Consider the following 14400-nt stretch of genomic DNA (forward strand, 5'->3'; position numbering starts at 1 on the left):
TGGAAGCGGCACAACCACACAATTCGTGGGGCAAAAGAGGTCCCTGGCGTGGGGAGATTGGACATCGAAACATTCACCTCAATTCCAAGGACGCAATCTCGCCGCCACCTGCGTCCCGTCCCTTCAACATTTGTTGGCCCCCTAACTCGAAAGTGCGCATCACTACTTCTAATTCTTCTAAATCCACACACAGTCAATTTCTAAGAGACGGACAAACCACAATCACAACACTGTTGGCAGAGCTGCAATATCCACATCGAAACCACTCGCGACATGGCTACGAACGAGAAAGAAGGCGCGGGCGTGTCTGCACAGAATCGAGGCAGCTGGAGCGCGTTCCTCAAGTCGATTGCGAGCTTCTCAGGGGATCTGTCTTCTCTCACCGCACCTCCATTCATATTATCAAGCACTTCTCTGGTAGAGTTCTCCTCGTACTGGGCTGAGCATCCTTCCATTTTCGTGGCCCCAGCGCAAGAATCGGACCCCAAGAAGAGGGCATTGTTGGTGTTGAAGTGGTTCTTGAGTACATTAAAACAGCAGTATGCTAGTCGAAGTGAGAAGTTTGGGAATGAGAAGAAGCCTTTAAACCCTTTCTTGGGTGAACTATTCCTTGGGAAATGGGAGGATGAAGCTGGCACAACGGAGCTCGTGTCTGAACAAGTCAGGTGCGTATCTGCTGGTCGTTGAAGAATTGCAATCCCTAACGGAAGAAGTCACCATCCACCTGTAACCGCCTACCACATCTCGAATAAAAAGCACGGGGTTTATCTACAAGGATACAATGCGCAAAAAGCATCCTTCTCGCGGACAATCAACGTGAAGCAAATTGGACACGCTGTATTCGCCATACCAGCATACGACGAAACATACCTCATCACTCTCCCCAATCTACATATCGAAGGTCTCATCTTTGGATCACCATTCGTTGAGCTCAATGACAAGACATACATCACCAGCAGCTCTGGATACACAGCGAAGATTGACTACAGCGGCAAAGGGTGGCTGTCAGGAAAGAAGAACAGCTTCACAGCTACCATGTATCCAACTGGCAAGGAGAAGGAGGTCCTATACATCATTACAGGCCAATGGACCAAGACCTTCGAGATCACAGAAGGAGCGAAGAAAGGAAATGTTATCGACAACTATGATGCTGAAGCTAGCAATACAACACCTCTCACAATAGCGCCTATTGAAGAGCAAGATCCATATGAGTCGCGGAGAGCTTGGCAGAAGGTAGCTGCTGGAATTGCGATTGGGGATATGGATATCACGGGTGAAGAGAAGACCAAGATCGAAGAAGAGCAGCGGGAACTAAGACGGCAAGAGAAAGCTGAGGGCAGGATATGGGAGCGGAGGTATTTTTCGCTGGTGGAGGACGATCCTGTGCTCGAAACGTTAGGGCCGGTGATTGGTCTACTCCCAGAAGCCGACAAGACGGGAGGAATCTGGAGATTCGATGAAGCCAAGGCCAATGCTGTGCTGTCGACGAAGACGACTGCTACTGAAAAAACAGAGTTGACAGCATGAATCCTGGTGGGGTCTTGGCGTTCAGAGCGGGTCCTTTGAGGGCTTACTTTCTTGCTATTGTATGAACACTAGATTAATTAATGGTCGGTATGGAATAAAACCCTTGTGTTTGCCTCCTATAAATTTAAACCTCCCACATGATCCATACATTCGCTATGACAATAAACATCGGATGGACAGAAAAAGCTCTACCCATTCTCAAGGTCCCAAGTCAAAGCTGGACATTTATTTGGAGTGAAAGGACAAGAAAAATGTTCTGTAATTTCCGCCGATTTTTGAAGAAAGCAGACTTTTGAATGTAAAATAGCAGATACGTACCTGTAGAGAGGAAGTATTTGTCCAGCTTGACTTGGAATTGAAATCGAATAAGAAGTAAGGTTGGCTTCACTCGTCCTAGTGAGGGGAAGCGAGAGAGGCCGGATCGTGAGCCCCTCGAGTCGAAGTCGACACGCCTTGACCGCGTTTCCCATTGTCTCGACCTCTACATCAACAACAACCAAACCTTCCACCTCTTGCACTCACAACGAGCAAAATGGCATCTGGCAATTGGATGAGTGGACGGAAAATGGGGCTCGGAGAGGCATATTCCAGAGCGGATGATAATGCGGAGTTCATAAGGACGTTCAAAAAACCGGAGACTGAACTCTCGCGGCGACTTGCCAGGGCTAGGAGCGCGTCGAATTCAAGTACGGATGTTGCAGGCGCAACAGAAAGTCGCATACCCAGATCAACAGCCTATTCACCGGGTTCTTCGTTGGTTAAGTCGAGTCCTCCAAAAAGTTTGAAGGGTGCATACGCGCGCGCGGAGGCAGAGGAACAAGTAAAGATTGATGCGCGTCTTGCTAGAGAGCGCGCTGAGATGGAACGCGCAGATAGAGAGCTTGCAGAGAGAGAGGCGCGTGCAGAGAGAGAGCGTACTGAGGGAGAGCAAAGGCTTGCAGAGGCTCTGGGACCAGTCGAGTACGAGAGCGAGTCTACGGGTCCAAGAGCAACGAGCCCGAGTCCAACAGCGCGTCCAGCATACTTGCAGCATGCCAGGCCAAGCAGCTCAAGGAGCAGTAGTAGCGGCTCTGTGGGAAGCGGTTACAACTACCCACCACGGGATCCAGCCAAGGAAGCACAGTGGGACGCGACCAGAATCCGTAACCAAGAAAGAGCAGAGCGCATGAAGAGGATTATGGCTAAGACAGGACCAATCTATTTGAGCGATAGAAGTCGGCACAACGAGAGCAAAATCGCGGAGGCCAAGGCTATATTGGAGAAAAAGGCTGCTGCTGAAGCAGCAGGCCAAGAATGGGTCCCTCCTCCATCATCCTTTGGTTTCAAATCACGAAGGACGGAAGCTTGGATGAGAAGGATACTGAATCCCAACGATCCTCTTTTAGCTACCTTCGATCCTCCAGCTTCATCTTCATCCAACAGCGATGTACCACGACGTGCATCGGCAGACATCCCTCGTCCTTCCGTGGAGGTTGGCCCCTCAGCCCAACCCACACCACCATCTTCACGACCAAGCTCAGCCCAGCCCAGCAACAGCTCTCCAGAGAAGAGCAAAATGTGGAACGCTGATATCGATTTTACAGCACATTCACTTCAAGAATCTACAAGCCCACTGCTTCGAGTAAAGACCTCGAAGCTTGATGATATACGACAGAGAGAAATCAACAGCTTGACAGCCCGAGCTGTCGCTACCAACAGATTGGAGGAGATCCGGGAGCGCAACACTGAAGAGAGATCAATCCTCTCTGAGTCATCCAGAGTCAACTCCAGACAAACAACGCCTGCACCTAAAGAACCTCAAGAAGAGGTCTATCATGAGAGAACCATCCTCGAAGAGGAGGGTGAGCACATCCCAAATACACCAATCACCATATTCACAAAAGGGCATTATCGACCCAGCAGCAGCAGCAGTTCAGCTGAGTCAAACCAGGACCCTGAAAAGATGCGTGAGGAGTCTTTTGAAGCCATAAGATTGTTGGCACGGAAGATGAGTCCTGGTCTGCAACGAGCAGAGAAACTCGTGGAAGAGTTCAAGGAGGACAAAGCGTCTCGAGATGATCAAGAGAAGGAAAATGGTACAGAGGTGCCAGTGAGGACTGAGAGAGCTGGACCAACCGAGAAGTCAGAAGTGTCAGAAATTGAGGAGAAGAAAGAGTCACGACCAGCAAGGGTCAATGAACAACGGACCAAGTCATCAGAGAGACATGAAGGAAAGGAGAATGAGAACCCATTAGGAGAAAGAAAGAACCAATTCAAAAGGCGTGGCTTGGACGTCGACAATGAGATGAAACGCCGTAGCACTACCAGCTCACCACCGAAATCAGATGTTGATCCTGAAGAACGCATCACAGCTGAAGCGAAGCTATTCGAGCTCCCAGACAACAAATCTGAACGCAACTCTATTCGAGTACCCTCACGATCACCATCACCTTCAGATGATGGAAAGTGCGATGAGACGCCACGGCCAAAGGCAGACCCATTGTCACTTCCCACTCCGAAAGTCACCGGTGCATATATTGAAACACCAGCTCCTTCCATGCGCAAGCCACGGAAGTCACGGTCTATTTCACCTAGCTATGAGATGGTCAACGAGGTCAACGAGGTCAACGATCTTCCGACAGCATCAAACAACAACTCACAACGGAGCAGCCGCAGAAATTCCGCTGCTCGCGACGAAGAACATGCTCAACAAACATCACGCAACGCACCATCACAACCAGAAATCACGAAGCAACGATCTAAGCCCCGAACTTCACGATCCGCAATTATTAACACTGCGACTCCTGCTTCGGTTGCAAACGACCTACGATCTATCGCAATGGACGAGCAATACGAAGACTCCACTCTGGATGACTTCGAGAACATGCTCGAGAGCGACGCTACTACACACCTCAATAACACGACTATCCTCGCACCCATCATCGATCTCGAATACGATGAACGCGGTCATCCTCTATCAGCAGAAGAACGGGAACGACGCATTGAATGTCTTCGCCTTGACAGAATGAATCAACAACTCAAGAACACCTCCTTTAGCATTCGGGATGCTAAGCACGGCATCGAACGGCTGGAACACCAAGTCGCATCTGCCGGCTATACTTCTACTCCCTACCTCAGCGACCAGGCGTACATTCACATCAATATCAAGATACCAGTCCCTCGGCTCATCGTCGCGACCCCCATTGATCAAGACCAAGGTCGCTTTGGATGGAGACGTACCTGGAGGTTCACCTGGATTGGTCTCATTCTATTCCTCTTCGGCGCGTGGTACGTTGCAGAGTCTGCCATGTGCAGTGTCTATTGTCATCCGAAGCAATCATCACGCAACACTTGGCAGCCAAGTGATCCCTTCTTCCCTTGGGCAATCCCGACGAAGGTGAATCAATGGACCGGAGATGTTGGTGGCAATGTACTACGCAACGTGTTACAATGGATGGACTTCGACTTGCGAGGCAGGAACCGGTACATGGGTGCGAACGACTGGTGGGAGGGAAGGGGCGGGCCAGCGCCCATTATGCGGACAGACGGTGGTATTTTTGAAGATGACGAATATGTTTAAATGAATCATTGGGCTCTGGTACATTGGCGTTTGGGTAGTACATTGAAAAGGAGTTTGGACATTAGCATCAGATACCCTGTATTTTTAGTGAATTCACACCTAAGAAGCGCAAGTTCGGTGTGGAGAAGTAGTTAGAAGTGCATAACTCCTACTTCAAAAATAAAGTTTTCATGCTGAAATGTCCTAATTCCAACTTAAACATTGTAACAATGGCCTCCTCGAATGATCTAAAGCGATCTGGAACGTTGGAAATTCGAATTCTTCAATATCCCAATTCCCACCTGAAACATTATGCTTTCTGTTGAATGGGCTGAATGGATTTGGAACGATACAAAGTTGAATTTGAATTTCCGAATACTATCTCGAACACTACGATATTCCCTTAGATCCCAACTTTTTATTGACACTATTCCTGTGTGCACATTGTGAAATTAGGGCTCGCTGTTGTTTTTGTAGCGCTTGTTTCGAATATTTCGGATAATGATATGGGGCCCGTGGAGGTGCGAATCGTCGTTGATATGATTTTATCTCAAGTCGTTGGGAGGCCGAGGGAAGGTGGACGGTTGCACTCCTTTCTGCGCCCAATGTTCCTCGCCGCAATTCAGCGTTCCTTAATCACTGTGTCTAATGGCTCCCGTGGTTTGCAGTATTTCTACTAGTGTTGTTCCGTTGATCTGCTAAGGACAACTTTCGAGTTGGCGATTGTTGATGGGCTCTGCCGTTCGACTTGCTCTTCCCTATCGGATCTAAAGGGATTATGGGTTGCGAGAAACCCAATGAGCGCCTTGGAACTATAACATTCTGCATATCTTTGCGCCTCAATGTACTACCTGGCTTCGAACACCGAAGGGTCTTTTAAAGGGCCAGACACCAGGGGTTTCTCTCTGGGCACCTTACCCAATGTTGAAAGTTTGTCAAACCATATCAAGCAGATACCGAAGATCTCACTTTCAATATATTAAAAAGAACATAGTCAGAAAGAGGGTAGCCAATTTCATTCATTTGACCCTCCCCACCACTAACTATCCCGCCAATGGCTCTCCCATTCGTCATCCCATCCATCGATACACATCTCTCGTCTGCCTGGCTTGCTAGTAGCTAGCCATTCTCGTTCGCCCCCATGCAATGAATCAACCTTCGAAAATCAAGCCAATTTCATGCCTCCTCAATCGAAAGAAGAAACCCAATCAGCCAGCCCCTGCAATCCAGATGTGACAGACAAGATGCTTTTTCGCTTTGTTTGAAGTTGATTGCGCGATTCGATTCGATTCGATTCGATTCCTCCGATATGATGTGTGTTGTTGCAAAAGAAAGTGAAAAGAGAGAAGAAACCTAATTGAAAACAGAGTGGGTTGGGAGAGGCCCCACAGCCAGAAGGTAAGGAAAAGGTATTTCAGAGTACAGACAAAGCAGCCAGCCAGCCCAGCCCAGACCAGATGCATGGTGGCCCGTTTTCCTTTCAAATTCAACCAAGTTCTTCCCCAGTCCAGCGCAAAGGCAGAGAAGAAGAAAAAAAGGAGCTTTGATTTGGAGTAGTAGTAACACATTTTGGTAGAAAATTACAACCCCAAAGATGATCCATGAGGCGGCAATCTACCAACGAGTGCACTTCGTTATGTGCAGCTGCTACAAACGTGGCCATCCATGTCTTATTAATGCTGCTGTCCGTAGTTGCCGCCCCATCCTCCGCGCTGCTGCTGGCTGCCATAGTAGTTGCCACCGAAAGCTTGGTAGCCTCCGTATTGGCTGTTTTGGTGCCCTTGGCCTCCTGCTTGGTGGCCTCCAGCTCCGCCTAGGCCAGCATAGCCGCCACTTTGGCTACCGTGAAGTCCTTGGCCTTGTTGCTGGAGATGGGCGGGGTATCCTCCGTACCCAGCTTGCTGAGATTGTGGTGGAGGAAGTGCTGATCCAGCCGTGTTCGTCGCAGATCCTGGTCGGCCGGCTTGAGACAACGATGGGCTAGGTCCATTTGCAACCTTCGAATCGCCGAATGGCTTCAAATCGTCACCGCCGCCTTGTTGGTTACCTTGCTGGGCGCCGTACTGCTGCTGGGCTTGGTACGATCCGCGACCAAAAGCGTCATGAGAACCACCGAAAGCACCACTGCCTCCGAGGGCCTGGGGAGTCTGGGATGATGGAGCCGATCCTGCTCGACCGTAGTCAGACAAGCCTCCGAGGGCACTGTCGCGTCCATGTAGAGCAGATCCACCAAAGCCACCGGCCGCAGGGGAAGCAGCGTGATCATAAGGAGCTCCTGGAGTCATGCCATAACCTTGATATCCCTGATGAAGTCCACCTTTAGCACCGTAAGGTCCCCCTGGGTAGTTTCCTGCGCCGTACTGTTGATACTGGTTCATGTACGCAGCATAGTACGGGCTGGAGTAGTACGGATGGCCATATGGGTAGTTTCCAACCTGAGGTCCTTGCTGGTGACCGGGTTGTTGGGGTGGGGCGCTCTGGGCAGCACCTGGCTGTTGGGTTTGAGCAGCTGGGTTCGGAGTAGTGTGCCCGCTGGTTTGAGCCTCTCCTGCAGTCGCATAACGTGACTGGGTCTGTTGGGCAGCACTTTGCGGGAATTGAGAAGAATTCTCTGCCTGAGGGCCGTTGTAACCACTGTAGGATCGTTGCTGAGAAGTAGGACCATCTTGTTGACCTTGAGAACCTTGCTGCAATCCATATTGCTGATTGTAATAGTTGTTGTAAGCGTTGCGATGTTGCGGGTCGGAAGTGTAGTAAGAGGAGAATTGGTCGGGTGCGGAAGAGAAAGCCCCAGATTGGGGTTGAGTCTGGGACTGAGATTGCTGGTTTGGATAGCCCTCGAACGGGCTTTGAGTGGATGGAGCCTGCTGACTGAAAGCATCATACGGCTTTTGGGGCAATGAAGACTGTTCTTGAGCGCCAGCCTGTGGATATCTGCCATATTGGCTGAACTGTGCATTGCCTTGCGGTCCTTGCTGGGTCGCGCTTTGCGCACCTGCCAAAGGAGCCGGTGAAGGGAGACCAGGAGCAGCAGTAGGATGGGTGGATGGCAAGCCGGCTGATGGTTTTGTAGTCGGGAAAGCCTCCGTGACAGTTGCGGGTTGCTGAGGAGCCGGTGGCAGCGCAGCTCTTGGCGCAACTGGAGAGTGTTGAGGTGGTTGAGCACGAGTCTCTGCTTCCTCGCGGTCACCATCAACGTCCTCATCTCCAGATCCATTCAAGTTGAAGGCGCCAAATTGAACTGCAGCGCGATCCACCTCACGGTTCCCTGGCATGCGAACAGCTTCCTCTTGATCAAGTACACGGCGTTGGTAGCTTGGAGCCCGCGCAGGAGTTCCTGTAGCTTTCAATGCAGAAGCTTGGAATCCACTCGTTGGTGGGCGAATTGCTTGCGGTTGGTTTTGTTGCAAGGCGGAGTATTGGGTGGAACTAGCAGGTGTGTTTCGAGGATCCCAAGAACTAGCAGTAGTGCTTGCAGCAGTTGCTGAGGGGGCGGGGCCAGAGGTATCTGGGACTTGTTCGAGGTTGGTCTCGGTGAGATCATCATTCGAGGGTGCGATCGCAACTTCGGGTTCTTCGAATGAAGCGGTTTCAAGAGGAATAGTTTCGGCAAGTTCAGCTGGGGCAGGTTGAGAAATTGGGGCTTCGGGCTCGATCGCAGGTGCCTCGACAGGTTCTGCTGGCTTTGCGGGCTCGGCAGGTCTAAAAAGATTGTCAGTCAAAAAAATCATGCAATGAATGCGAGATAACGTACTTCTCGACAACCGGCTCTGGCGCCTTCTTTGGAGCGGGTGGAGGAGGCGCAAACATGCTTGCCCAGCTCTTCTTGACGCCGACTGGAATAATGCTTGAAGCCGCCTGAACAGTTGCTGTGGCAGTAGAAGAGGCAGACTCTCCCCAACCAACTTCAGCAGGCTTGGAAGTATCCCAGCTCTCCTCGGCTGCCTTAGGAGCATCCCATGAATCGCCAGTAGCAGGAGCATCCCAGGCAGTTGGCTCAGGAGTAGGGGTCGAGATCTCAGAATTTTCCTTGCGTCCATTCGTGTGTGCGACCGATGCTCCTCGAGCTTTTCCACCTCTGCCTCGATCTGTGCCACGGCCACGGCCTCCTCTGCCACTGTCAAAGCCAGCTCGACCACCGCGCGAGGTCCTGGTTTGGTTGGTTATATCGCCGAATGAAGTGACTGTAGCATCCTTGGCCTTGGAACGAGATCGATCCTTCTTCGCCTTTGAAACCTCTCCCCATTGTGAGATTGTACCTGTTGCGACGAGGTCAGTAATCGATCTGCAACCGTGAACCAGCAGTCCATTGGGTTAGCGTCATGAATCATTTGGGTTAAAGCTTACCGTCAGTTATGCGATCAACTGTGGTCTCCAGATCACCGTCAGTCTCCTGAAGGGCGAATACAACATCCTCATCAGTCCAGTCGGGAAACATCTCCTTGATCGTAGAGACTTTGGAACCATATTGCTTCTTCAGTTGGCCTACTTCGCCCTCATCTTCAATTGATGTTGCTGGCGCAGCATTTGTCTTGTCGCCGTTGGTTGCGTGACCTCTGCCGCCGCGTCCTCCTCTGGAAGAAAAACCTCCTCGGCCGCCGCGAGCTGAGCCTCTGCCTCGAGGCGCGGCTGGTCGTGATTGTACCTCAGACATGGTAGTGTGTGAGGAGGGTGTGTGTGTGAAGCAGGCAAAGATAAGGAGATTTCAAAGGGTTGTGGTGGGAAGATGAGGTTGGTCTGAGTCTGAGTTGCGAATGACGATGAATTCTAGCTCGCGTATTGCTTGCAGGCGCGCCTCTTGAGCTCGCTTTCGGGCTAGGGTGGCGAGTGAATGCACGAGGCTGAGTTACAGGACCATGCGAAAATGAGTTGTACAAGCAGGCAGATCTCTGTGGAGGATTAGGAAGGGTTATAAAGGGTTGGGGTTTTTAGAGAGGCACAAGGTGGAACATGGCCGTGCTGGGCAGTGCTGCATGGCATCTCCTTTTCTTTCAGGCCAAGTGCATCTGAGCCAATGAGTCACGTGAGCTACATGCCCTGAATCGGATGATTCAACCCCACATCATCTCTTCTCAGGTACAATCAACACAAATCAAAACACCATGCGATCAGGGACGAAAACTTGAATTGAACTACTTGTGGATACTGCTATCCACGTCTACGTCTTCTCGGCCTCCCTTCTCCTCGGCAGCCAACGGGCTGCGTCCTTACACCATGTTTCGCCCATCCCAGAATCTCCTCTTCCGGCCGATGCCAGCTCTGAACAAGCTCAAGATACACCAACCACTTCCGTTAAACCCCCGCGAATCTCAACAACTGCTCAATATCCTCACAACCTCGTTCCGACAACATCTCGACCGCGAACATCCTCCGTTCAGAAGCGATAATGCCTCGTGGGCTACAAGATTGGGTGTTGAAGGCAAAATACATACACAGAGCTCCACCGTACCAAGAAGACGACGTAACTCGGATCATACGGCACATCCTACAGACCAGCACATGCACTCTCTCCTGACGAATCCGCTGTTCAGTGTGTCACCTGGGGTGAAAGGAGGCAAGAGGATTGCGGACCCCATGAATATATTCGACCAGGCAGTGGCAAAGGGCATGATGAGTATCAGCTATGCTTATACATGTCTTGCTGGGGTGAAGCGAAAAATTATACAATCACCGGTGTTAGAGGTAAGAGACGGGATGCAAGAGTCTGGCGCTGGCTTGAAGGTGTTGAAGTGGTTGCTATCAAGCGGTACCGCGAACGACAATGAGTTTTTGAAGCATAAAGCGTTTGGTGAATTGCTCATGCAATTCTTGGTTGCAGAAGGCTTGCAGGAAGCTACTTGGACCTGGATAAAAAGAGCCCTCGATGGTCGACCGGCCATCGACAAGCTAAAAGGCTCGTCGAGGCTTGAGGCACGTGAGGACGCAATCAGGCCATTGATGCTACTATTGAGAGCAGAAGCAATGGAGCCCAACATCTCCTTGGATAACGCTTATATCTGCCTATCCAGAGCTGCCGGGTACTTCAAGTCTTTGTCAATTGTTGAGAGGAGACCCTTCCTGGGCCCTCCTGGTCTATTCCTTGTACATCAGACTATCTTTGGCACTCACGGACCGTCAAGCGAATCGAGTTTTGAATCTTTCCTCGGTTTGGTTCCACTTATCTCCAAGGACAGCGATTTCTTTTCCGCCCATCTGAACATCCTTCATCCCACGAAACCAACGCCGGATTTTGCGTTGAATTATCTATCGAAACATATGGAGCCAACCCCTGACCCGCTTCGGAAGATTGACGGCATAACAGAAGCCAGGCAAAGTCGTTCTCGGATACAACTTTGTCTCGACACAGCAAAGCTCTGCCTCGAGACCAATCGCTTCAGAGAAGCGCATTGGGTTATGGACCTCCTACGTACCAACTATCCAAGACAACTCGGTGTCAAGGAGGGGGGTAGACAGTTGGAGCAGGCAAGAGCGGAGGCGTCGAGCCTAGAGCTATTGGAAAGACTCAGCCTAGCATAAGTGGAAGTTGGTCATGTTGTTTCGGCTTGGAGTTCAGGCATTGATTGCATTGCATCTTTGATTAGGAAGTGCAATGGACGGCGTTAGAAAGGCGGATACTCCATGAGGTATATAGCAAAGCGGCATTGGAGATTAACTCATGACTGGACGCTATCAATGAAGCATTTCAAAAGAACTGGAGCAGGTCTGCTGAACTGTTCACAGCTCCCGACGCGGGGATATCACACGCATCAATTTTCCGACAAACTCAGGAAATGTCCATTACAGCACGCTACCTTTCACAATATCATATAAATAGGTTGGCGTGCGGAAATTTAAGAGAAGCCAGTGCTGTCCCTTCAAGAATTGCCGAGGAGGTGTCCGTCGACCACCGTACCAGAATGATGACGCCCAAACCTCTCCCGTTTCTCCCTCCACTCTTGCACCAAACTTCGTTCGGTGCCACTCCTACGATGACCTGCATTAGTCCTGCACGGTCGCAGATTCACCATCAGAGGAGATGGAAGCAGACGGCGACCCTGGCGAGCCCAATGCCCTTCAATAGGGAGGCAGTGTACAGATTCTGTACATGCATCATATCAGGATATCAGAGAGCCTCGACGGGCACAAGAGACTTCAGGCTCGCATCTCAAATGCCTCTTCCCCGCACTCCCGCCCTCGCCCCCTTCGATTGGCCACGGCTGGCACGCCCGGCACGCCCCTCCTCATTCTCCACACCGTGATGCGATCAGCTGTGGCTTGATCTGGGTCAGGCTGACCCCTTCATCCTATTCGCTGCTTTTTGCCAGATCGAAGCTCTTACCTCAGCCCGGGGTGGTTTTCGTTTCCTTGCTGTGGTACCTCAATGATTAGCTCATCCGAGCCTCCTCTTCTGGACGTCGTTCCTTCCCCAACCTTCATTTTCCTGTCGCAACCCATCAATACTGAGCGCGCAGAACATCCAATTGGGAATTCCTAGTCGCGAGGTTCCATTATTCCAATATCTCACCCCAATTATCGATTCATCGAAGTTACAAATTCGAAGCACCAGCGTCATCCATCATGTCAGGACCTGAAGTCGGCGACAAAGGTACGTGAAGAAGGCACTTTCCTTACCCATAGGAATCAGTCAGTCGATATTCGGGTATCGAGGTTATATTGGAACATCCCAACTTTCATCAAAATCCCCAAAAACACTTCCTCGCGGGCATCGAGTACCACTTCACCACGATGGCACAAACCAACTACGGCGCAATCCTCTTCCACTTCTTCACTTCCAGTTATATGCATCCCTCCATTTCACAGTAATATCTATGAAACTAATACATCCCAACTAGTCTCTTGGAACTGGGGCGCTTCTCACCCGTCCGGAACTGCCTCCGAAGTCAAACCCGGCGAAGTGACCGTCGTCTCGCACCGCGGCAACGAGATCAGCAAGACCGGCGATGAGAGTAATCCCGCCGTGCACATCGAGCGCAACGGAAACGATGTCGTCAAGCTTGCAAATGAGCTCAACGTAGACAAGAAATCCTCGGACTCGGACACGAACGGCGCTTCTTCCTCTGAGCCCAAGAACGACGAGCAGAAGAAGGAGGACAAACAAGAGGAGAAAGTAGAGGAGAAAAAGGAACCGGAAAAGAACGACGCGGAGGAGAAAGAGGAGCCCAAGGAAGAGAAGAAGGAAGTGGAGAAGGAGTCGAATGGCGAGGCTCAGGTCGGAGATAAGCGAAAGGCAGATGAGAAGGTCGATGCTGTGACTGAGGAGAAGAATGGCGAGGAGGCAGCCAAAGAGGACGAAGCCAAGAAGCAAAAGACCAGCAACGGCACAGGTGCTTCCACTAACGGTGAGAAAGATAAGAAGAAGCCTGGTCGGCCAAAGGGGAACACCTCAAAGGCTCCCAAGAAAGAGAAGAAGGCCCCGGCTGTTGGTCGTGCTGAGAGGAGGACCAGAAGTCAAGGTGGTCTTTAAGCTATCCGCATGTTATGGAGATTAAAATGGGGGCTGGACTTGGATGGCGATCGGGTTTGGGTATGGCTCGGGGTTGGTATATGGGCTGACGGGTGGCAGGTATGGCTTTAAGGACTTGGTTCTTCTTTTTGCTTTGCTTGGTCTGTACATATCCGAAATTCAGTATCAAAAAGGACTATTTCTCTGACGCACATTCTCGCTCAATCGTTTGATGTTTGGAACCAAAATGCCTCGCTAGTTCAGCCTTTTTGTCTCAAGTGGCGCAATCGAAATGTCTCGGGAAACATCTCCATCGCAACTCCAACCCGGCTGCATGTCGAACTGTTTATGGACATTGAGTAAAGTTTTCTCACTACGCCTCAGGCGATGATTAATGTTGTAATCTTCACATTAAGGCAGTGACCTAGTTGTTTGTATTCCATTCAACTCTTAATTCATCATACTATCTTTTCCGATCCAGATCCTCCGTCAACAGCCCATCCTCCCCCTGTCCCTACCTCCCAAAAGTCAACGTCAAAACCCCCGGAATAGTAACCGCAAACGGCCCGGGACTCCCATTCGTAAACCTCAACGTCGTTCCCGCTCCCCACACACCAGTCTTCATCCCGAAATGAAGCTTTTGCCTCTCAACCATCGGCGCTTTGCTCATTATTGTCCCACCACTTGTCTTCGTCGCCATCCCCGCCCCAGTTGATATCAGAGTATTGAACGGTATAGCAAAATTCATCGTTGACGAAACAGTTGCAGCGGGCGTTGTACTAGCAGGCTACGAAGTCCCAGTCCAAGGGGGGAGAGGTAAAGAGAGAGTGACAGAATATGAAGGCACACAGTGGTCGGTGCACCAGCTCCAGTCGTTATCTGGTGTGTCGTT

The 14400-nt window shown here is 50.7% G+C and overlaps 6 protein-coding genes across 6 annotated transcripts; 5 read left to right on the forward strand and 1 right to left on the reverse strand.

The window, feature by feature from the left end:
• The first annotated feature begins 11 nt into the window (after window positions 1-11).
• Window positions 12-1662, forward strand: K444DRAFT_583736 (Oxysterol-binding protein). Its single transcript, XM_024877838.1, has 2 exons — window positions 12-665; window positions 714-1662. Exons 1-2 carry the CDS (start codon window positions 274-276, stop codon window positions 1525-1527), a joined length of 1206 nt encoding a protein of 401 aa, XP_024740941.1. The 5' UTR covers window positions 12-273; the 3' UTR covers window positions 1528-1662.
• A 336-nt stretch (window positions 1663-1998) lies between these two features.
• On the forward strand, window positions 1999-5257 carry K444DRAFT_609364 (uncharacterized protein). The gene has a single exon (XM_024879561.1). It carries the CDS (start codon window positions 2060-2062, stop codon window positions 5084-5086), a length of 3027 nt encoding a protein of 1008 aa, XP_024740942.1. The 5' UTR covers window positions 1999-2059; the 3' UTR covers window positions 5087-5257.
• Window positions 5258-6738: 1481 nt separating this feature from the next.
• Window positions 6739-9719, reverse strand: K444DRAFT_641123 (uncharacterized protein; the record flags this gene model as incomplete). Its single annotated transcript, XM_024884577.1, has 3 exons — window positions 6739-8767; window positions 8820-9324; window positions 9413-9719. 3 exons carry the CDS (start codon window positions 9717-9719, stop codon window positions 6739-6741), a joined length of 2841 nt encoding a protein of 946 aa, XP_024740943.1.
• Window positions 9720-10279: 560 nt separating this feature from the next.
• K444DRAFT_641124 (uncharacterized protein) lies at window positions 10280-11581 on the forward strand (the record flags this gene model as incomplete). The annotated part of the gene is made up of 1 exon (XM_024884578.1): window positions 10280-11581. The coding sequence occupies one exon, from the start codon at window positions 10280-10282 to the stop codon at window positions 11579-11581; it is 1302 nt and encodes a 433-aa protein (XP_024740944.1).
• Window positions 11582-11708: 127 nt separating this feature from the next.
• K444DRAFT_313269 (uncharacterized protein) lies at window positions 11709-12509 on the forward strand. Its single transcript, XM_024871823.1, has one exon. It carries the CDS (start codon window positions 11836-11838, stop codon window positions 12301-12303), a length of 468 nt encoding a protein of 155 aa, XP_024740945.1. The 5' UTR covers window positions 11709-11835; the 3' UTR covers window positions 12304-12509.
• A 387-nt stretch (window positions 12510-12896) lies between these two features.
• K444DRAFT_513632 (uncharacterized protein) lies at window positions 12897-13049 on the forward strand (the record flags this gene model as incomplete). Its single annotated transcript, XM_024873519.1, has 1 exon — window positions 12897-13049. A coding segment is annotated over one exon (153 nt), but the record flags the coding sequence as incomplete, so codon positions are not given.
• Window positions 13050-14400: the final 1351 nt, after the last annotated feature.

Source organism: Hyaloscypha bicolor, assembly GCF_002865645.1.
Source record: "Hyaloscypha bicolor E unplaced genomic scaffold K444scaffold_44, whole genome shotgun sequence".
Taxonomy (NCBI): domain Eukaryota; kingdom Fungi; phylum Ascomycota; class Leotiomycetes; order Helotiales; family Hyaloscyphaceae; genus Hyaloscypha; species Hyaloscypha bicolor.